This window comes from Trachymyrmex cornetzi, unplaced genomic scaffold, assembly GCF_001594075.2.
Source record: "Trachymyrmex cornetzi isolate Tcor2-1 unplaced genomic scaffold, Tcor1.1 scaffold73, whole genome shotgun sequence".
Taxonomy (NCBI): domain Eukaryota; kingdom Metazoa; phylum Arthropoda; class Insecta; order Hymenoptera; family Formicidae; genus Trachymyrmex; species Trachymyrmex cornetzi.
In genome coordinates, this window is record NW_017300059.1 from 1,414,666 (window position 1) to 1,440,324 (window position 25,659).

Consider the following 25,659-nt stretch of genomic DNA (forward strand, 5'->3'; position numbering starts at 1 on the left):
TACGCTTGACATCCGATTGCATCGGTCGCGATTATGAAAATTTTGGTGTGATTTTTTCTAGCCAAAATAGCTCACAAACACTTTTTACTATATACATAATATATTTTATTACTTTCGATATCATCTATAACAATACATTGCGCATTAGTTTTCAACAATTAAATTTCTTGACCAGGGAATCACAATTTCTTATTCTATCTATATAATTTCATGACAATAAATAGATTCAAAGATTATATAAACTATGCAATATATGCGTGTATCACTTAACGATTATTACAAACAAATAGCGTTTATGAATTCCTTAGACATAATAGAAGTCATCGACATGGTGCGTCTTCGCGAAATTCGTAATATTATATTCAACGTACGTTTCACTTTCGAAGCGGTTTGCACAAGACTTCGAAATTTGCGTAATTACCTGATTTTGGGCGTTTTGCTCAGCCATGGCTTTTTCTTTCGCTTGCCTCTTACATTTATACCGATGATTTTGGAACCATATCTTCACCTGTAAAGCACATATAAAACGCACAATTAAGTCTTTATTAAATACAGCAATACTAATATTAAAATCTATATGTTTTTACATTAAATGTAAATGGATCTTTCATTGAAAAGAAACAGACTTTTTCCAACTCTTTTAAATTATCCTTACATCTTTGATAAAAGGATTAGACAGGAAAGAAAGAAACGGTTTTACTGAAATGTCTAAAAATGTAGCTAGATATAGAATTGAAAATAATTTTGCTGGACTATCAAAATAATTATGTAGGACGCTCAAACTGATTGCTAGAATATAAAATTTTTTATAGCATTTTTTTTAACGTGTATGAATTTTCTATATAATTATCTTGATCCAGCTTGATCCAACAAAATTATTCTTAGATCATCTGTATAATTTCAACCAAATTATTCTTTCCATGCAATACAACGACATATTCAGAGGAGATATAACCGAATCAGAAATTTTAATTAAAAAGATTAAATTTATTTAAAAATAAAAATATAATATATTATCATCTATGGAATAAGAATCATAAATAAGTCAGAAAATTTCGTTATGTAAAACATATATGCGAATCTATATAGAAACATATTGTATAGTGGAGAGAACAGGCGCGATGTTTGGGACACTCTATGAACATTCTATGAAGTTCTTTGAAGTAAAACCTAAAATCGACCGCGTTGAGTTGCTCTTTATGTCGAAATAAAACGGACGACATATCTCGTATGCGAACGTAGACCCTTGGATGTTTTTTCAGAGACGAAGGCACGAGCCTTTGTCAGACGCATTTTGAATCAGTCTCTAGCTATTCTCTATTCCGATGCTCTAAGTCCGTAATCCACGGTTTAGAGAACTGTGTTATTTCTTCGAGGGGAATTTAACGCCTCGTTCACTTTATGCGGATACTCAGTGTTGAGGAGGAAAATAATACGAGTTTTATGTATTATTTTTATCGGAAGAATCACCGAGAGTCTCTCAATTCTATTGTGTGAATTTTAGGTGAGGATTGGATCTCAAAAATAATCTCATGGAATCACAATTGTTTGTCTCTTGCGAAAAACAGCAGTGATCGGTACTTAGAAATTCAAAATCTTGATCAAAATATATCTTTAGTCTCACATCTGCATAATGATACATAAAAAGATGTTCCAAAATTAATAAAGACCCCTAACCATTTTACCACTCACATTTTTTTTAACAAAGTTAATATTCTTCTTAAATAAAAATGTTGAAAGAGGAATAAATCTTAATAACAATGATTTATCTATTTTTTTTAGCAATACATTCTATTGTTGTCCATTTCTATGTAGATTAACCTTAATTTCGGTTTAATTTATTTTTTACTTTTTCCTAATAACTCAGAACTAGAAAAAGATAAAAAGCAAGTTAATCTATACATTGATAGAAATGGACATTATTAATAAATTATTGTTACTATCTATTCCCCGTTCAATATTTTAATTAATAATAACTTGTTTTTATTCGGATATTTGAAAATAAGAATATATAAAAATTAAATACTGTAGGTACATATATTACTAAACTTATATTTATATCGATGTTATTTTACATATGTTTCGTGATAACAAAACCTGTTAAAAAATTTAATCAAGCGGTAAGATATGTTTTGGGTTATAAAGCCTGCCTCGGATGCGATCGAGCCTCTATGGATCGTACATAATGCATATAGCGCGGATTATAACGCGCTTCTGTCATAAGCAGATGTCGATCTCGATTCCGTCCAGACGACTGCACAACTTCCACGATCGCTTAGCTCAATTGCCGTAAAAGCAGTCTCGAGCGACCCTAATCGCACGCGACTGTTCCAACTGAAAACTCAAAAGCTACCTTCCTTTCTTCTTCTCTGGATAAACCAGGCAACAAAATTCATCGACTAACTCTTGTTATATCAATAATTGAGATATACAGAATTTTTCTTCGAACTGAATTCTTCGGTCAATTTTAAATCAATCGTCTCTTACAAAAATATCAAGAGTTTATCATTTTTTAAACTTTTTATTGTATTAATTTTCCTGTGTTTTCAATGTTACATATATTTAACGAATAAATGTTAAATTAAAAATCAAGCGAATTAGGTCTATTTAAAATTAATTAAGAAATATAATTCATATTCATTATAACACATTTATTCATTCGAAGCTTAATTTTCAAAAAGTCTTATATTCAGATGATAAATTAAATTTCAAAAAGTACAACAAAAATCAACCCCCTGAATTAAATTTAAGAATATTTTTGTCGACTGTTCGTTTCTCTATCTTGTGATGATCTCGTAGAAACTGTTATTTCTGAATGTTATTTTCATAGCCCGAATTTGTCAGGTGTGTCAGGGCTCTTCATCGGTACAGTGTAAACTCAACTATTGCGTATCGTTTTGCAGTAGCTGATTTTTATCGTCCCGATCCATAGAGCGCATATGTTACCGCGTGTAACCTCGTCGAGTGGCTGTTGTACGCTCCGACCTCGTTTCCGAAGCCGATATAACCCCCATTATACATCGGAGTTGCGTGTGTCGAGAATGCAACGAAAGCACTTTAAGGGGTCCGTCCAGCCGACCGCGTCTCGAGGACCCGCCACCGTCTGTCTAATTCTTTGAATATTAGCGGGATCGGCCGCCCTCGAAAATTCCTTTCACCCCTCTCGGATGTCGCCTCGAGCGTGGCCAGAATACCGGTGGTTGTCCCGCGTGTGGTGTACTACTTTTCTCTATTATTCAATTTTTGTTTTCTAGAGTTCGCGTCGCTTTGTATATATTGTTAGATTCAACTTTACAAAAACGATTACGACGAACACTTGCGGTCATCGATGATGCAGTTTTATATATGCATGAAAAGAATTATTTTGCTGAAATATCTAAAAATTTAGCTACATACAGATCTGAAAACAATTTTGTTGGCCATTAAAATAATTATTTAGGAATCTTAAACGTGATGAGCAATACTGCAAAAGTTTTTATATTCTAATAATTAATTTGATCGTTCTAATTATTTTAATGGACTGATAAAATTATTTTCAAATCTGTATCTATAGTTAAAATTTTAGATACTTTAGCCTTTTCAAAACTGTCTTTTTCGTGTAAAAAAACATGAAAAAATTAAGAATTTTTTATACAAAGCTTCTTTTAGGGAAAAATCGGATTTAAATACAGAAAGAATTAACAATTTTGCTGAAATATCTAAAAATTTAGGTAGCTACAGGTTTAAAATAATTGTATTGGACCGTTAGAATGATTATATGTAAGAGAAATTTAGGCATAATGAGTAATGCTGCAAAACAGACAGTTTTGACATTCTCGCAATCATCGAGAGTGTCTTACATAATTATTTGATAATCCAACAAAATTATTTTCAGATCTGTCTAGCTAAACTTTTAGACGCTTCAGCAAAACCGTTCTTTCTATGACGATCGGAAAAATACTAATATTTTTCCTCTATCTTAACTTGTATAATTTTCAACAAATCCTCGCTGATCATCGATAAGTTTGTCGTAATAGTTTTTATAAAATGGAATCTCACGACATATAAAATCGATTTAATAGTTCTATCCTAATTGAATAAAAACTCTATGTCAAATAAAAAATTAAAAAAGATTAAAACTATTTCGATATATAAAAAAAAACTCCAATTATTGACTTTAATTTTTTATTTTATGCTACTTAAAAAAAAATAAAATATTACATATTTATTCAAAGTTTAAATAAATCCTTGACGACCCCTGAAAATGTAATATACACAGATGTCATTGTTACACATATATTTGCTTGAGACGACTTTTTTTCAGAATGGCTCATCATTAAAGTGAACCGTGTAAATTCATCTTAAGGAGCATTACCGCGAAGGAAAGTAATACTCGCAGCCCTCGCCGTTGTTCGTTGCGTGAGTTTTTACGTACGCTTTGTGGCACGGCCGGTTTTGCGTAGGGGGTGAGAGACCTTATCTAAAAGCCACGAAGAGGCACTAGACGAGGGAAGTACCTCTTTTGCTGCTCCCGTTCGTTAATTCCTTTTCTACCGATAATCCACTCGAAGCTCGTCGAGTTTTCGGCTACGTACGCCGCGCTCTGACTTCGAGAGATCTACAAACAGCCATTTACTTATGCGCGAGCTTACGTAGAATATATGACGAATTATATGTGACGTGGATCTTCTAGATTCGCGCTCTCGTAGGATTTTGATCTTCCGAACCAAATCGATCTCTTCGCGAACTATTGTATTTAACGTCCCTGGTATGTTCTACTTTCGAACGAGAGGTTTGGAAGATTGTTAGGGAATTATTTGCACGTTGGGAAAGGATTCCGAGTAACTTCGAGTGAAACAGCGCGCCGATGCGTCGAAATTTTGAAAAGAATGCTTTAAATGATAGTTATAGGGTTTCAGAAGGGCTATGAGATGAGCTATTTATAATAAGGCCCAAGTTAATTTTTTTCTCATTTGGCCCTGAACTCAAAATCTAAGTAGCTCATCTGATGGCCTTCTCAAACATCCTACAATTTTCATTTGAAACATTTCTTTCAAAAATGCATTGTCCTGAGATATTTTGTACACTGATTGTGAGAAAAAATTGTCTAAATTTAAATAAATATTTATTTGAATACTCTACCAACTAAACATTTACTTGCAATAAATAAGTATTTACTTAATAAAAAGAAGTGATTGTTGAATTATCGTTTTTTGTACCAAATAAATATATTTTTATGATTAATAAATATATAGTTGGTACTATTCGAATGAATATTATTGGAATTTAGGATATTTTTTTCTCAGTGTATCTAAGTCAAAGCCACACGTGTTTTGTACAGAATCCATAAGATGTCAAGATTTGACCATCTAGAATACTTATTTTTAAACGTGATCTTTTGCGACTGGTAATATTAGTTTTTTAACATTATTTTTGCAATTTGAAACCCTTGTGAGAAAAGTGTCTGGTTGAAAATGTACAAATCAGAAGATTCTGATTATATCAATCAATATTCCGATTATTTGAACTAGAATTCTATATATAACGAGAAAATTCTGATTCGTCCATTTTCAACTAGAATTCTAATTAATCCAACCGGACATTTTTCTCACAAGGCGTGCACGATTCGCGCGTACATCGTGCTTCGCTGTGCCTAAACTAGCGCGAGTAAATCCAGAGGCTGCGCTCTGTGAAAGATTCGACGATGAAAACGGAACGCGCACGGCGAGCGGACGCGCGCAGCGAATTGTTATTTCAAGGGAACTGCCGTCCGTCAGTTCGTTTGTCCATCGCTCCCGCCGCGATGCGGTGTGTAAACAGGGAAAGTTAAACAAGATAGGGATATATAACTGGTGTGTACGTAAGAACACGGTGCGCAGGCATGAAATTCAAGGCTAACAATGTCGACCTCGAACGACAAGCGCTTCTGATGTGTGAATTTTGTTCATTGAGTCCCAGCACGTCTTGCTGCATCGGAAAGAGTTGGACACTGTCCCGTGAAATCAATCTTATTTTAAAGCGTGCTTCGTACACTTTTGGACAGCGCCACGAAATAAGATCCTCACATTTACCTTCACTTATTTTTACTCCACCAAATTTGTTTGCTCTCGATAAGCATGTCACGCAGACCTGTATCGAATAAGATGTAATAAGACTTAAAGTAAATCTGTGATAACATTGGTCGACAGTGATTTTGTTAAATGTGTAATTTTTATGTAATTTTTGATAGAAATCAGAAATTTATCCTATGAGAATTTATCTAATTCTTTTGTAATTAACATATCTCTTTTTAAAAACATGTTGCTAACAATAATAACGTTTCATGGAGTCTTTTTTCATTAAAATGATTTATTTATGTTTGATTTGCCTTTTATAATAAATAAAAAATCATATTAAATTATCACGTTAAATTTAATAATTATTTTCTATGAATCATTTATTTATATCTAAACAGATTTAAAATCAGAGCAGAAATACTATTAAAAACATTCAGATCAGTTTAACATAAGAAAGGTGAAATTTTTATCAACCCATGTAGTTACGGATAGAAAACGAAAACATCCGCAGAATTTGGTTTTTAATTGTGAGAGGATCAAATCGCGAGTATCACAAAGTGCTGCTGTCCTCAGGTATAAACGTTTTTCAGGTGGGACGTCAGTCTATATTTATCTTAGGGAGACGAGCAGGTCGTATACCCCTTGCGAAAAGGCCCACAGGAGTCCGGCAAAAATTTACTTAACGCGAGGCTTTAACTTCCGATTAACTTGCAGTTTACTCTTGTTCAGACAGGTAAATGAAACGCTCGGTATGCCGAACGATGTGGTTCTCTTCAGGCACCGGCAAATCATAAAAACACCTGTCAACATTTTTCAAACTAATTGGTGGAAACAAATCTATGTAATCCGTTTAGGCGTCATGGATCTTTCTAATCGCCGTATGACGACTGCTTTATTCGTTGATTCTTTCGCTATACCAATACGTGTATTAATCCTTTATTAGTACACACGATGGGTTATTCGTGTCCTACGCATTTCTTTTCTTCGAAATACTTATACAGGAGCACTTGGCTAAATATAATGGTCTTTGCCCTTTCCTTCTTTTTTAATACATAATTTTACAAATATTTTCTAAAGATGTTAAAATATGTATAAAAATAATTATACAATAATAAAAGAATTTTAATTATATAATTTTAAATTAACAATTTTAATTATTTTATAATCATTTTAATTACTTAATAATTTTTGTAGAATTATAGGTACTTTTAAAAGTGTACTTAATAAATATATAAAACGTTCGCGTTCTATACGATTTTTCGGAAATAACATACATAGCATCGTAGAAAAGTTATCAAGATTTATCTTAATAAAGTAATTTTAATTAGGTTTTTCATTTAATTTTGTGATCATTTGAAGTATCTCGTCATTTACTCTTCATTGTTATTTTGTTACAAAAACGATGAGAACGTGTGATTGCGGAACATGAGGCAAAACAGCCTATGACAGTCTCCAAGTACGCAAAATTTCAAAGTGTTATTTTCGAATTGTTATATAAAGCAGATCCTGATAATATCTCCTTACACGTGGAACAAATGTACGAGAGAGGGTCAAACGTAATTCGAGCTTCTTTCCGTTCGTTCCACTCTACGAGTCAAAGCCCACTCAGCACCATCTCTTTTTCTCTTTCTCTCGCATTCTCGCTCACTCGTTGTAACGATCTCTCCTATATCCAGGTAACGCGTGTCACCGTTTGACATTAGTTGGCCCATTAAATGCCGATAAATCTCGTGGGTGGCACGCGAAGTCAAGGGGAGGCGCGATTATATCGCGCGTGTGCTATGAACACGTCGGACACGCGTTCGGGAGGCATTGAGTATCTGTTAGCCTCTGCTCGAACAGAGTCAAGCCCGTAGGTAGGTAGGCGGCCCAGGACGAGGTCGGTCGGGATGAGGAAGAGGGAGAGAGAGGAGGCGGATAGAGTGGACGATTGATCAAGTTAGCGTAACGTCATTACGTCGCGAGTACATCGGGGGTTGACGCAAAACGACGGGCCACACCGCCTGCCCCTCACTAGGTACAACACAGCCTCCTCGGGCAATTTGACTCGACACCAACCTTCGCCCGGATTATCCGGCTGGTGGCTTATACAGCCTCGGGCCGGGTGATTCTCTCGGTTGGGGTTCGTTATGAACGCGACGTGGCACAAACGAGCCGTAAGCTCCCACCACTCGCGTACATACATTTGTCTTTAGTGAGATTCTTCAATGCTTGTACGTTCGCGATAAAACAGCCATATCGGTACCGATGATCGCGCGACACCGCAAATTTGGACGAAATTGAGAATGAAAAAAGGGACTAGAAAGAAGATCTCTTATTTGTGAATAAAAAATGGTATTTTATTGCGCCGTTTTTCGAAATAAATAGTAAAATTCTATACAGTAAAAAAAAATGTTAATTTTAACATTTTTTACATGTCCCAGGACATCCACTCTAAATTTTAAGTTAAAGTAACTCACTCGTCTTGTGTTATTTGTTAACGAATTAGTAATGTTAAATAATTAACATTTATATTTTACATTTATATTTGTTATTTTGACTTTAAGGATGATTTAAAACTAACATATAAAATAAGTAGAGTACATATGTAGAAGAGTAGTTGCAGTAACTCGTAAGAAAATGTTAATAAAATATTTTTGTTCGTATAATGTGAATGAAAAAATTCTTAGATATTAAATTGACTTTGAGATATATAGATTAATTGAAACAATTGTGTTAAAAACACTCAAAATAATATTCCATTTTTAATTGACATACGCAATTGTTAAGTTAGAAAGGTGACATGAATCTAACACATCGAAATGTTACAAAAATAATAACATATCAGTTGTATGTTAATTTTACATTGAAGTAATAATCAAAATGTGGTAACACGAGAAAAATTCTACATATGGACGCACGATTTTTTACTGTGTAAAACTTTTAAATCTTCATTTTGTGTTGAAAGTGATTTTATTGCAATGTTAACATTGTTTTCGGAAAATGAGAGTAAACATAATATAATATAATATAGTTACTTACATGCCAAAATTTTTTGCAGTATTACTTGTCATGCTCGAATATGAATATAATTAACAATAATTATGTAGGGAACTCAAGCATGACGAGCTAACTGCAAAAAATATTGACATTCTAGCAACCAGCTTGAGCGTTCTATATAATTATTTTGATAATTTAATAAAATTATTTTCAAATTTATACATCTAGCTGAATTTTTAGACACTTTAGCAAAACCGTTTCCATGCGATGTACTATAATTTATTGCGAATCAATATTGTTTGAATGAATAGAATTTTTTTCGGATAATCGATTCGGATAATCATCGTGTTATTCAGCTAGACTAATATCTGTTTAATGGACATATTGCGAATAAATATTGTTCGAATGAATAAAATTTTCTTCGGATAATTGATTCTGATAATTATCACGTTATTCAGCTAGCGCTTAATATCTGTTTAATGGGAGCATTATGTCCATCGATAACAGAGACTCGTAGTTCGCTTCGACGTAGAGGATTAACGCGTGTGGATGTCTGCGTGCAAAGAGCCCGCCGGTACGACGATGAACCTGCGAATACCGGGGATCAACTAACGTCAAATTATGATTAGGGCTGTTAATTGTCCCGTGTTGACCCTGCTGAGTGGTAGCCCGAGGACAAACACGATTCCGCCTCCCTTTTGTTGTTTTAACTCAATGCCGTCGGCCGGAGATGACTTACCGATTACCCAGCGTGATGTCTGAAAACCAGGGGTCTTCTAGCCCTCAAATAGAAATGACTTTCTGGTTACCGCGAAGCGATGCATGGAGTAATTTCTTGCGGAAAGATGGCGCGTGATTTTATTCCGCTTTATTTTATCTTATTTTTATTTGCGAATAAGTGTGAAAGTGATCAGTTTTATGGCGTAGTTTACATAAAATAAAAACATGTATAGCTAGAATATCTTTAATATCTCTGAAAAGAGCTTAATCCTTGACACAAAAGTATCAGCAGTCATTATTGACTCTATTTTTATTTTTTACTGTTATATTTCTTGTGTAAAAGATAAAATTCTGAAATTTTTTTATCTTTCAATAATTATAAAGCCTTTATACTGATAAAATGGTTTGGTTTTTCATCACTTTTTTCATTTTTGTAGTAATTAATTCGCTTGATCTTTTTAGTGAGTAAGAAATGTTGGTACTTCTAGTGTTAAAAAGTTTTTCATTATTAAGAAATACTTAACTTTAAATTACCCAAAGATTTTTTTATGTAAAAAATGTCTCGTCATGTCATTATTCGCTTAGTCATTGTTCAATGAAAAAGAGCGAAGAAGAATGAAGCGAAGAAACGCTAAATCTCTATCGACACGTAGATCGTGCTTTTTCCGTTAGCTAGGGCTTTTAATTTTAGCATCTTTTCAGAATCGGCAGGCGAGGGGATTGATGCGATAAAGCGCTGTTAAGGGATGCCGATGTTTGCAGTCCGAATATATGCACCCTCGGCGCGAGTACCACGAATGCGTTACAAAGAACTATAGTTCGCACGCTACAGGATGAAGCACAAAAAACCGTTTTCGTCCGATTTAATAAATTAATATGAATTTAATTTAATAATAAATTAAATATCTTGCTTTATAAAAACATAATTATCAGTTCATATTTTAAGCACACTGAGAGATCTTGTGAAAAGAAATACTCAAAATTTTATGTAAGTAAAGTAACATTTGAAGCAAAAATCAGCGTTGTGTTCATGTTACATTTCTTTGGGAGAAAATAAAGAATTTAAATATAAATATAAAAGGTGAAGAATGAAAGCATAATGAATTACGGAAAACACACTTAAAGAATGATTCTACTGAAGTATCTAAAAAAATTTAGCAGATGCAAATCTGAAAATAATTTTATTGGGCTCATTGAAATAATTATTTAGGACACTCAAGCTGGTTGCTAAAATGTTAAAACTTTTTACAACATTATTTATCATGCTTAAGTTTCTTATATAATTATTTTGATCCAACAATATTATTTTCAGATCTGTCGTATGTCTATCTAAATTTTTAGATACTTGAAAAAATTAATTTTTCCATGCAGAACTCGATAACTTTTGCGCTAATCTGTAGATGCAGCGTCGTCGGAGCAACTCGTATGCATCAATAGGCAAGTATCTTCCGCACGAATGGCACAGAAGTGCAGAAAGGAGTGCAATTATGTCGGCCGCATTCTGTCCGTGTAGGTATCGCGACGAAACGCGGACTGCAAAAGCCAGTGACATATTCATGTGTGCGTTATTATGCGAGGGTGCTGGGAGTGCTCTTGAGAGATGCGAGCACGCGTTGCAGGACGTTCGATTAACTGCATGCGTTTGACAACCAAGAAATCGCCAATCTGTGTAATACAATCGAGATGCGTCAAATTCTTGAATTTCGGATTACTTTCGGTACCCAAAAATTTCATTCCTCGATTATAAAGCAGAAATCTGTATCGGAGAAAAATTTCACAATAGTGTAATTTTTCGTGTAACTCTTTATATATCTTCTTTACGAGAATACTTTGTCAGTATAATAATAATAAGAAGAAAGAAAAAGAAAAAAGAGATGGTATCCTAATATTAGTGAAATTCATAAATTGTTTTATCATTAATTTTAATTTATAAATAAATCCTTCTCTAATAATCTTAAGGGAAGATCGACATGAAAATTGAAGAATCTATGGTCAAGATAAAATACGCGAGATTTATTCATGAGATTTCGTACAGAAAGAACGGTTTGGTAAAGTATCTGTCTAGCTAACTGTTCAACATCCAAATTCTTTCCGAAGTGTCATAGTACAAATTCTAAAGATTTTTCCACGCCGAACACCAAGTCGTTGCGTAGGATTCTGATTAAATTGATTAAAAGACATTTTATGCGCATATTTCCAACATTATTTTTACAACAAAATAAAAACTTATTTCTAAATAAACGACATCTACCTAATTCAAGAGCTTTCAAATGAATTTTAATTCATGATGTATCGTAATTTTAACTCGGGAACAATGTTCTGCCATCGCGAGTATCGCTAGCCGCGCATTTTCCCCATATAAATTTAAAAAAATTGACAGTTGATTTTAAATTCAATTCTTGAATTTCTTAGGTTAGGTGTGGATTTTCACATCGAGCTAAATTTTGGGTGTGGATTTCTTCACAACTCACTGAGCCCGATCCTACATAATTATTTTGATGGTCTAATAAAATTATTTTCAGATCTGTAGCCAACTAAATTTTTTAATACTTCAACAAAAACGGTCTTTCCATATATTAAAAAGAAAATGAGAAATAAAGATGTCGCAAATGTATTGTGAACTAGAATTGAGGGGGTTAACGCTAACGTTAAGGGCGAACATCCGTGAATTAATGACGCCATTTCCTCCATTATCGTGCCAAAGGAAACCGTGACGGTGGTACTAGTCGTACCATTGCGCTGTCGATCGTTTCGTCTCTCATCTCTCGTCTATGCCGATCTCGAAAACGGCGGTAGCGACGTGTTTGCACAGCATTGAACTCGCCCTCTGCTCTACGGGATTCGATCCCTCTCCTGACGTGCGCACCATGGGGTTGCCGACCGCAGTGCAGGGGGATGAGACTAGGGGAGAGAGGGGGAGTGCGAAGACTCGGTGGTACGCAAACCCATTATTATGATTATTATTCACGTAGCTGAATCGTGCGCGATCGCGATCTTCCTGCCTTCTCTCTCTCTCTCTCTCCCCTGTATATCTGGTTTTTGAATTTAAGAACAATAAGTCTTTACACTAAAACTTAATCCCCCCCCCCTCTCTCTCATTTGTTGCTACTGTTGTGCCGCACGAAGTTTTTTAAACGATCTTTTAGCAGCAGTGCTGCGGAATTTTAGAATAGTACACCATGGAACATTCGCTGTACCACCTCTCTGCATGATTTTAAATGCAAATTAAACAATACTTTATTAAGTATAAATTTGACTTGCATTTGTGTCCACGTCTTGTTTTTTCATTAGTATATTATTAGATAGGTATTCTGTTTTTTAATTTCTTTCATCTTTCCTATTTTTATATTTTATTTCCTTCTTATCTTTATTTTTATAATCTTATTTTATGTATCTGAAGCTTCCAATTTTTTTTTATTTTGTTGTTCAGTTGTGTATTGCTTTTTGAGAGAATTCGCGATTCTAGAGCGCTTAATAAATAGCGATATCTACCTTTCTTGCTAATTCTTTTATATCCGACATTATTTTATAGTTCAGTATTCCTTGCACTATTCGTTGTAATGAAAGATACTTCCGGCAGTCATATCTACATATATTATCTAGGAATATTTAGACAATTCAACACTATTTTATAATTAGTTCGGTACACGTTGTCAATATTCGTTAACGTGTAAACAATAAAAATGCAATTGTAACGGCGCTTGTTTCAGATAATAAAGATCTGATATCACCGACAGGTTTTCGCGGACAGCTCGATAGGTCAAAACTTTTCGGAAAAACGGAGGGAAAATGGAGAGGTGGGATAAAAGCTACGATAGGCTGGCCAGAGGGAGGGGGAGGGGAGGGAGTGTAATTTGCCTCTAATGCGACACTCGATGTAGCAGCTGGCTTCACCGGCCCTCTGCTTTTCCATTCGCCACTCGGCCGCAACCGGCGACAGTAGCGATAATAATAACAATACTGGTAACAATGCCCAGGAGTGGCTAGGCATTGTAACACCGCACCGCGCGAAGGGGTAGGGGGACCGGGTACTTGGAGTAACAATGCGAACGCAAAATGGAGGGACCCATCTGTGTGTGCCCCGTGCCAAGGGGACAAGAGGGAGGACGTGCTCCGGAGGGAACGGGACGAGAAATCGGCGGGACGGGAGAAACACCAACGAGATAAATGCAATGCGTCGTCACGCGCTCCGATATCGTCGCCATTTTTTTTTTTTTGTAGATTTGCATCCTCGCGGCAAGAGATTTCCTATCGAGATAGCGGGCAGTCGTTCGTCCGTGATTTTGCGATTTGGTGACCGCGAGGTCGATATGTGATTTGGAATACGATTGTGTCAAAAAATGTTGGTGGCTGCGAAGCGCGAAGGAGAACTGCTAAATGTTAGATATTATCGTATTTATGTTTGAAAAAATATTTATGAAAATATATGAAAAGAATAGTTTTGCTGGAGTATCTAAAAATTTAGCTAGATTTGAAAATAATTTTGTTAGGCCATCGAAATAATTATTTGGGATATTTAAGCGAGATAAGCAATGCTATAAAAAATTTTAATATTTAGCAATCAGGTTGAGTGTCTCTTGATTATTTTGATAACCAACAAAATTATTTTCAAAAATGTGTAGCTAGCTAAATTTTTAGATACACGTGGAAGAAAAAAGGTTTTGCTGAAGTATTTAAAAATTTAGCAAGATACAGATTTAAAAATAATTTTGTTTGGATTTTCTTTCATTAAATTAATTGTGTAGAATGCTTAAACTGGTTAAAATGTTAAAACATTTTGCAGCATTGCAGTCATTAATATTTGAGTGTTCTATATAATTATTTTGATGGTCTAATGAAATTATTTTCAGATTTATATCTAGCTAAATTTTTAGATACTTTGGCTGTTCTTTTTAAACAGCAAATATTTTTCTGTGTATGTTTAATGTGATCTCTAAAACGCGAAATCATGTAATTTGTATTTTACAAAGCGTGTACGATGATAGACAGCCTTATATACGTATATATAGGGAGAAACGTAAATTGTCCGCAATTTCCTTCCCTCGCTCGATCACGTGGCTCTCACGATCGCTGCAATCTTCTATAAAACTCGTCGAAACTTATGTACCGCTTGTACTCATTCGCCCCGGGTGAGCATGAAAATCCCGGCTGATTGCAATCAGGGCTCTTTGCCGACTTCCGTGCTTGACATGGAATCGACTCGTCACCATCGCTCGAAGGCCCGGGCTTCGTGCGGGCGCTCGACTCTTCCGGTTTAAGGAAGCGTTCCGTTCCCATTTTGAGAAATCTCTCGTTCACTGTGTGAAGCTTCTCTTTAGACCTAGCTACCGCTAATTAGTCGTTTTTATTCGCTCTTTTTTTTTTGCAGTAAATAGTTACAAATATCCGTACACGACGCGCGTTCTTTTTGAGAATGTTTCCAAGGAAAGCATACACTGAGAAAAATGTCCGTTCAAAAAGTAACAAACAGATATTTCCGATTGATTTTGATCGAATTTATAAGAGTATCCGATCAAATTTTAGGACTATCTGATAAATTTGATCGGATAGTCTTATAAATTCAATCAAAATCAATCGGAAATATCTGTTTGTTACTTTTTGAACGGATAAAGCCCGGAAATTTTTCTCGGTGTATGAATATTTACTCTTTGTGTTCAAATTATTTCTTGCAAATTAGTGAATATAATCAAATACATTTCGATCTCAATTTTATCTAATTATTTCATTTCATCTACACTGAGAAAAAATAGTTGCAATTACCATAATTTGACTATAATTTAAATATACACGAAAAGAACGGATTTCGCTAAATTATTTAAAAATATAGGTAGATACAGAACATAATTTTGTTGGCAAAATATTATGTAATAAACACAAATATGATGAGCAATCCTGCAAAAATTTTAACATTCTATAAGCAATCAGTTTGAAAGTTTTATATTATTATTTTGATAGTTTAAAATTTATTTTCAGATCTGCATCTATATAACTGAATTTTTAGATACTTCAGCAACACCGTTCTTTCCATGGGTCTTTTTCGGTGCCAACTACTTGTGTGTGGTAGAACTATAAATATAATTTATTACTAACATATTATGACAGTAATAGCTGTAAAAATTCAGTTTCTAACCATAATTATTTTATTATGCAATTATAGTCACAAGTAGCAAACACTTCTTTCGGTATAAGTTAATCTAATATTAGTAAATGAAGTTTTATTACTTTGAAGAATTCTTTGTAGAGATCAAAAGGACTGTAAAAGATATTTTAAGATTTTTATGGCGCTTAGCGCTAGTTGAGTTAAGTTATATCGATAACGTCGTCCTTGTTGCGTTACAAACGTCGTGATGACAAACGGACAATTCGACGCGCTTGTTTTCAAAGGGCTGATAAGTGAATTGAACCGCAGACGGAGAGACGAACGGTAGACGGAACGATAGACCGAACGAGGGGGAGACCCGCGCATGAACGTGCATCAACGCAGGATGCGGCCAATGAGCCACGTAACAATTATTTATTGTTGCCAGACTGCTATACCGCATCTCGAGCCGGCCAGACCTGTCTGCGTTCAATGAAAATGAATACACTCGTTAAAATCGGCGTATGCCGGAACCAGCTATCTTATCCGCTTGGTAGACTATAACCACCGTGGATCTTCGTCAAGGCTTAATAAAATTGTCCGAAATATATTTAATGGACAAGTACATAATTTGTTCCACGATTAATTCACGTATTGAATATTAGATAAAGGAATCAATTAGTTAACAGTTCGTCATCTTTTGCCATGGCACACAAAATATCTTAAGCAGTAAAACGTAAGCGATAAACGAATTGGCTAATCAAAGTAGAGACTGTAGTAAGGAGCACTCACTGCAAATCCAAGAGTAAAAAGTGACTTCAATGTATGTATGTAATTTAATTTTCTGTGTAAAAATGACTGTATACATTTAAATGTGTAATTCTATTTTTATATGTGATTATTTTTACTAATCACACACATATATTGAAGTCACTTTGTACACTCTCGAATTTGCAGTGCAAAGTCTTGCATAACACATAACGCGTAAAAAATATAGCAATCAAAGTTCTTCATTTTCTTCCTTCCTATAAAATAAAAGCCTCTGATTGATTGATTTTCTTATGCTTTATGCGTTATGCAAAGGTCTGTGCTCCGGCCTGAAGCTTGAAGATTAACGGGCTTACTGCCTACGTCTTATTGTTAAGTTTTTTTGTGTGCCATGGCTGCAGGGTGATTAACGAGACTTCCTAATTTTCGGCTCTCTATGGAGCTGTCCCGAAAGAATCCTAGACGCCATTTGTCCCGATTTATAAATTAACGTAAAATTCGTACTTTCAACTTTAATGGCCATCGTCTGTGTAATGAAAATGATACACCCAATAACAAACCAGAAAATAACAAGTCCACACACATTTAGAATATAAGACATCTTTAAGATATTTAAAAGATGTCTCAAAGAACTGTTTAAAAGATGCTACGTTTCAATTTTTAACTTTGTGTTATTTGGGAAAACAATCGCGGTAAATATATTTAGTCGCGAAATCACTACACGAGACGAACTCGGTGAGTCTCATCAGAAATTTACAGAAAATTAAAAACGAGCAACGTTCGGTCTGAAGTACGAATGCGTTCGAAACGGAGTGCCTGTCGTAAACTAAAACTTACGTATAAATAACAAGTAATTACTATTAATTAAGTAATTATAAACATACCTGCGTGGGAGTTAGATGAATTAAGGACGCCAGATGCTCCCGTTCGGGCGCGCTGAGGTACTTTTGCTGCTTGAATCGCCTTTCGAGCTCGTAGACCTGGGCCTGGGTGAAGAGTACGCGTCTCTTCCGTCTCTGCGCGAGAGGGAATTGCATCGCGCCGACGCCCATGCCGACGCCGACTCCAACGCCGACGCCCACCCCCATTCCTGACGACTTGGTCACGTCGCCCATCGACTGGCCCACCGAGCAGCCGGCCATGTTGGTCCCGGCGCCCGCCGCCGCGGCGCCCATCAGTCGCGAGACTGCAAAACATATTGAACAAACCGGGAATGATACTTTGCAGTCTTCTTTTTCCGCGTGCATCTTCATTATGAAAATTTAAGGTCTATACTTAACAGCGAAAGATACACTGAAAGAAAAGATTAGTTGCTGCAAAATAAATTAGATGGTTAAATATGGCATTTTTAATTGGCTGTAGCAACCAATTTTTGGTTGCGTTAGCCAATCGAAATCTTATACTGACATTGCGGATAGGCTAATACAACCAACAATTGGCTGCAGCATCCAAAAATTGGCTTTTAATCATCTAATTTGCTGCAGCAGCTGATCTTTTCTTTCAGTGTATATTCCTTGTTTTTCACGCCGCATTCTGATTTTGATATCTTAGTTTAAATCTGAATTTAGTTATCCATTGTCAATAGTTTTAGATTTTACATATTCACGATATATACACAGAAAGAACGATTTTGCTGAAGTACATATAAGTACAGTTCAGTACAGATTTGAAAACAATTTTCTTACATTCTTTCTTCATGTTTTCCTTACATTCAACATATATCCACTCACATTATTGTAGACATTGTAGCCATGGTTTTTTTACATTCTTTTAACAAGGATCTTTCACGTCTTCCGCATTGAGACTGTTAATAACACCTTAAATTGAATCACTAATTGTAAGCTGAGGATGACTCCAAGAAGAGTCGAAACATTTACGTTCAATGATTTACTAATTGCGTAGTATTGTATTCACGCACCAATTACAGAAATATTACTCATGTTTTTTCTCTTAATATTTTAATATTGAGTTGTACATTATAACTTATTGAAAATAATTCTGTTGATCCATCAAAATAATTATTTAGGAAACTTACTGAGAGTGTAATGCTGCAAAAAAATTGAATATAAAGCAACCAGCTGGCTGAAAATAATTTTTAGACGTCAAAATTTTTTGCAGTATTGCTCATCATGTTGAATTTTCTACATAAATATTTTGATGAGATCTGTGTCTATAGCTATACTTTAATAAAACCATTCTTTCCATGTGCAATACGAAACATCGGCACTACTCTCGCATTAGACATAGCGAGAATTAAATTCTTGAGAACTAATTAAAAGAATTGTTACCAACGATTTCAACGTGGCGATAGAAATTATAATAATTATGACATATTCATATTTTCATAAGTATACGTCTAAGCGTATATGACTGAACGATTCTCCTCTAAATTTGAGCTACCGAAGGCTATCCAGACGAGCAAGCGAGCGAGCGAGCGAGCGAACGGTCGTCTATCCCTTGTCAGTTGGCGAGGAGCTGTCAAAAATGAACGCGCTTGGGCGCGGACAAAGGGAACGATTTAGGCGCTGCGAAGTGCTACGTCACCGGAGCACGGGAGGTCCCCGAGATGAAGTTCCGAATTATTATGCCTGTGAGAACCGTATTTCTCGAGCCGTCAGTGAAGTCGAGGGCGAGAAAGAAATACCACTTGAGCGCAGGAACAAACACCGTCAAATTTGTTTACCTCGACGCGCCCGTACGGGAGAAATCGTACGGAGCTCGTAGCTCAAATCCGGAGTGCACTGTGCATCGAGCAAAAGTAATTGTCGTATTTTTGATGGAAGAAGTCGACGCGTTTTTCGTCGAAGGCCCTTCGCGTTACGCGGATATCCGGGGTTACTACGTTCGATAGCCTATATTCGATAGCCGATTCGAGTACCCGATGAGTTTTCGTGGCTTCGTCTCACTTCCTACCGGGATTAATTGTTGCACTGATTACCAGACGCCCTGCATTCGAATTAATCAAAACTGATTCGCGAGCCACTTGCCTGCGTTACCGTGTATGAATTTTATAAGCACGTGATCTCTTAAGATCAACTTGATAATCATTTTTACAAGATCGTGTATACGATCTCCTCTTATCTAGGGTTGTATTCGGATATGTACAGTCAGTATTGAAAATCTATAGTTCACGTTACATATACATGTATAGATACTATAAATTTTCAGTGACACGGTCTAGATTGTTACGCTGATTGCAACATGTATTGCATTCGAATTAATTAAAACAAACTCATGTCACTTGCCTGTTACGATATATTCTATCCACAAATTTTACAAGCCCGCGATCTTGAAATCAACTTGACGATCCTTTTTACAAATTCGTATATGATCTCCTTCTATTCGGATTAATTGTTGCACTAATTACGAAACGCTCTACATTCGAATCAATCAAAAGTAGCTCAAGCGCCACTTACGTATTACGATATATTCTACAAATTTTATATAAGCCCGTGATTTCTTGAAATCAACTTGATCCTTTTTACAAATACGATCTCCTCCTACCTGGATTGTTGCTCTGATTAGACGCTCTTATACATTTGAATTAATCAAACCTATCTCACCATTTCTATTATGATATATCCTATCCAGAAATTTTCTACACCTGCGATCTCTTGAAACTAACTTGACAATCCTTTTTATAAATTCGTAAACGCTCAGCATTCAAATTAATCAAAATTGACTCACGCTGTTACGATATATTCTATTCACAAATTTGATAAGCCCGCGTTCTCATGAAATAAATACTTGATAATTTCTACAAATTATGGTCTCTTTTCGTAAATTTAAACAATTTCGAAAAGAGACACTCTTCTAAATATTGATACGCGATTATCATGTGTTAACATTAATTGGTACTGCGAGGAATTTCACGTAAATCACATCGGTGATGTAAATTATTATGTTTCTCGTACGATGCCATCCTTTTAAAGCTGCTCGTCAGCAGTCACCGAGAACAATGCGTAAGGGTACGACTGACGGGACGGGATGTTTCGATGTAACTTCTGCCAATACACGAAGGCAGATCCCGATGATGGGCGAACAACGCGCGTGCAGGAACTCGTTAAGTAAATTGACGTTTCTCCAACGTCTACCTGACCACCGGCGTCGCACTCTGCCTCACGTCGAACATCCCCGTTTGAAAACGTAATTATGTGGCATAGCGACCGACGGGGTGGGGAAGTCTCCACCGTCTCTCGGCTCTTCAGCTTCCAATTAGGTGACAAAAGCCCAAAAGATTTCTCGCTCCGAATCACAGACGTCTTCGCGTACCGCCCACAGTGTGAAAGTCGTCCAATCCAGCGGGATAAAAATATCTCGTCTGATGGCATATAGATATAGACGTAACATTTAATTTCACGCGTCGATTGTATAATTTTGCTTATTACGTAATTTCGCGTTTCACTTTAATTTTACTCTAATTGGATCTTATTTAAAGCGTCGCAAATCATGTGTTACAGGATCTGTAACTTGTTATTAAATTTGCTACGGAAATCCTATTCACGATCCCAGTTTGCGTAATGCAGAGACAAATTATTGATGAAATTGATTCTCGAAATTACGTGTTTTTTCTACCAAATATATTCTAGATGGAAAATAACTTGATTAGAACCACTAGAGATTAAAACTGTAATCAAGATCTTAAACATTTAGCAAAGATAAAGTGGAGTGAAAATATAATAAATACCTATCAAGATTCTGATAGGACAAAATTGATAGTTTATTATCATCATAATATTAGGAAGTTTCATATTTGAAAAAACCTAGAAAATTAGATAAAAAGAGAAAGAGAAACATACACCAAACTGAAACGAATGAAATATAGAAAAATATAGAAAAAAAGAAAAATGCAATATGCAAAACAATTAAAAAAAAAAAATCTTGCCGAGTTTAGAATGTAATAACCATTAAAATTTTTTTAATGGAGATATTTTTTAATAATTTGTTTTATAGGTACAATTTTTAGCTGAATAAACCACAATTTCTGATTTATATTTTTATGTCAATATGCATAGTTATGTATTTTTCATAATATATATTATTTCTATATATATATATATGTATATATATAATTGATTCAATTTTAATCATAATTTTGATCGTGTTACATAAGATTAATAATAAAAAAAATGGAGTTGCACTGTCGTTCACGACACAATGCTGCATATTCACACAATTATATGTGTAGACGATACAAATCGCAAAAAGTTGTAAAAGAAATTCATACAAATAACGCTCATGTGGCGATAAGAGCAAAAGTTTTCAATAGGACGTTTCTAAAATGCAAATCGTAAACGCATAGCACCATCAATCGATATAATCTATCATTGAAAAATGTCAAACTGGAATAGCGCAATGATATTAAAAAAGTCAGATCGAAGACATTAATGAGTGGATTCTCCTTGATCTGAAATTTTTTTTTGAATGCACAGCGAACAATCTTAGTGCTTAATAATATTCATACGTATGTATTTTACAAATACTAATTACATTTACAAATAATAATAATACACATTGCTACAAATTATTTGCAGTTCTATAACTGCGTATCAATTCAGTTTATCGGATTTGAAACACAATCATAAATTGAAGCTGCAAAATAACATATCACAAATTACATTGAACACTTTAATAATGACGTTAATAAACATCTTAAAAAATACTCCAAAGATTTTCCACCTATAATATAATTGATAGATTAAATTATAACATAATTCGTAGATAGATTACATTCTACATTAAACACGTTGATAATTTGGCAAAAACTCTCGCGATTTATTCTATACTATCGTTTCGCGACGCGCAGTCTACGTAATACTCTCTCTCTCTGTCACATAGTCGCAGTTTTAGAAAACGAATTCGAACGATCGCGCACATGATGGAAATATATAAGGTGAAGCAATCTGATGGATACACAGTAGGAAAATGCATATTCGGACATATTCGATTGGCTATTTCCAGTATTGCTACCGCCATTATGCGTAATGTTTCACCTTATATATTTCCACCAACGATCGCGAAGCGCATCAGGGAAACGGTCTCGTTTGCAACTCCGTGGACGAACGCGGGGGTTTCCCTGCGTGCTCTGTTTATTTTACAAGGGGCGACGATAAGTCCTGCGAAATCGAATTCGTATGGTGCTGACGGGCATCCGCGCGTCTGAGGCATTTAACTCGAGGACCAGTCCCTCTTATTTGTTTAACTAAAATCCTCAGCGCCGTCCACTATGTCGCGCTTTCTCGAATTCTGGATCGATACGGCGAGAACGACGAGCGATCGGCTCGCTAAAGTGGCGCGTGCGATGGACGAAAATCCACAGAGGAGAGACGAATGCCTTGTTGACACAAGTCGCATGAAAGATGCGCGCATTGTTGGCCGACGGTGGTATGCGCGACGTTCCTTTTGTGGACACTGAAACGCGAAACTTATGCGGCGCCCTGGACATCCAAATGGATCCCCGAAGTGTCAAAGCTCCTACACTTCCCGAGGATGCTTTTACGCCAATCCTTTTAAACTGTTCCACTTAAAGAATATCGCTGCAAACTGCTGGCTGCTCTATCTCCACTTACTTCATGGACGATTAAATTCAAAAGTCTCGTTTTTAACTCTCCATTTACAACCATATTTTTACTTTCTCTGTCTGCAATCTGGATCTTTTTTTGTTTAACCCAAGTCTTTTCATTGCTTCAGACTTTTAAAAAATGTGGAAAAATTCAGGGTTACTTTTCAACATCTCTATACTACGTTATCAAATAGTTGTTTAACTAAAATGTTAAAACCTTTAAATTAAAATTTGAGAAAAATGAGCAAGAAACTTGAAAGTGAAATTTTGCTTGTGCTAAAAAAAGATTCAGATTGCGGAAGAGTTAAGAGATACAAAAATAGATTTAGAATCCTTCTTCTCTGTTATGTCTAGAATCAAATGATTTGAGAAAGTTCGGTCTGAGAAAATCAATTTGCATCTTTTATCAAGCCGTATCATTGCAATCTTTTCAAGAATACCAGCAAACCCCTATCCTCACAATTTGTCGGTTTATTTGTAGAAAGTTTCTACACGCTTTTGAAGAATAAAATCTAGTCCTCTTTCTCTCGTAGAACACTTGGAGACAGTTGTAAACTGAGAAATGCCGACGGGTTCTCCTTACCAATTAACGATAGGGCATTTTCGTCAACTTTGTAACGCGAGACCGACACTCTCTCGTCGATCCCTAAATGGAGCTAAGATATCCATGGTCTTGTCGTTACAAGGCCGATAAAAGCCTGACGGACGTGACTCTTGGAAGGCGGAAGGAATAGCTCGTTAAGAGATAGGTTTTTATCCGAGTACAACACACAGCGTACATCTCTCTTTCTTTTTCCTTCTCTTTCTCTCCGGAGTCGCCTCGTGTCGTGCTTCCGGCATTTATACACAAAACACAAGATTTTGATGAATATCTGATAACGTTAACTCTCGCACGTGATTCTTCGACGTTCCTACAGATTTCACTCGCCATTTTTTCAATCGGTGATTAAATAACAGGTGTAGATCGTACGTCTGATGTCGGTTTTCATGCCGACGATCGTCAGTCAGGGAGAACACGTCTTCTTTGAAAGTATAAGCGCCATATTCTATGAGACTACACACCGAGCCTCTCTGATAAATACAGACCCCTCGAAACTCATTTAACAGGCTGACAGAATGACTGTTTGCATTCGATAACTCGGTAACGTTTAGCAGACAGACTAACTGTCCAAGACGTAATTCATCGAATGACTGAATTAATCAATATGTAGACGAAGTCCGCGAAGGCTTTTTGCTCATCTGACGAGCATGCAAATGTATGTAGATATATCAAACAAAGTATTCCCTCCATTAACGAGCGTAAAATCGTTTCTCAAATTTCGAAAATGATCATTTCTACGCTTATCTGCTACGATTGACTTTTAATACAATATAATCGCATTTTTGGACGTCTATATAGTTGCAGTGATGATTAAGGACTTTGCGAACAAAACCGTAATAAGGAAAAATGAGTCTTTTTGATTCGTTAGAAAATATTTAGAATGTGTGTAATAGTAGTTTTATGTTGATCGAATTAATAAAAAATTAATATTCGTTCATTAATTATCAATAATATCGTATTTTTTACTTTTTATATTACAATTTTATATATTCACAAATTTGATATTATAACACATATATATGTATATTATAATTTATTGTATTGAGAGATTACATATACAATTTAGCTAAAGTTGCTCAGGTTTTGTTCATCTTACGTCCATTTCCATCAGTGCAACATTAATTAATCTCGATTTAACTTACTTTTCATCATTTTTAGTTCTAAATGGAAAGAACGATTTTACCGAGATCTAAAATTTTGCTGGATTTAAAAATAATTTTGTTGGAAATGGATTGTTATATCAAACTCTTTGCAGCATAGTTCATCATTTTTTAGTTTCCAACAAAATTAATTTCAGATCTAATATCTAACTAAATTTTAGATTCTACAGCAAAATCGTTCTTTTCGCGTAAGAATTCGTAATTAATAAGAAAAAGATAGAGAGTAAAATAAATGAAGATTAAAATTAATCTATACCTACATCAGTATAAGAAATAGATGTTAGACATCACTATATACGTCCCCCAATCGACATCAACTAAAAATCACAGAACATCAAGAATGCAACTATTATTTTATCAATACCATGTGTTATATCGTTGCATTACGTTACTTTTAGTTGGTGTCGATTGGGACTCTGGACTTGCCTCAATGATATTCTTTGAATAAAAGACAAGCTACTCACTGGCAAAGCGCGGGTCATTGGTGGCCGGTGGCGCCGGTGCGTACCACGGGTGATGATGCGAGGAGACCGCGTGGGACCTCATGGGGTCCGTGGCTGTGGCCGTGGCGCCCACGCCGGGCCCGGCGTGATGATACGGCGATAATTCTGCGGCGCAATATTGATATTGCGACGTGAGCTGCATAGTTGCGTAAGGATTACCCATGGCACTCATGCCTCCGCCGGCACCGCCGGCACTGCCGGCGCCACCGCCACCGGGGGCGGCCCCGTTGGCAACGGAAACTGGTCCGGGGG

At 35.7% G+C, this 25,659-nt stretch overlaps 1 protein-coding gene across 1 annotated transcript in view; it reads right to left on the reverse strand.

Moving 5' to 3' along the window:
* Nucleotides 1–304: 304 nt before the first annotated feature.
* Nucleotides 305–25,659, reverse strand: part of LOC108767830 (homeobox protein DTH-2) — a 26,406-nt gene continuing 1,051 nt past the window's right edge. The window contains exons 2-4 of the mRNA XM_018517899.1: nt 25,369–25,659; nt 17,466–17,767; nt 305–508 (exon numbers count right to left, since the gene is read on the reverse strand). Coding sequence (XP_018373401.1) covers nt 305–508; nt 17,466–17,767; nt 25,369–25,659 — 797 coding nt within the window. The remainder of the gene's footprint in view (nt 509–17,465; nt 17,768–25,368) is intronic.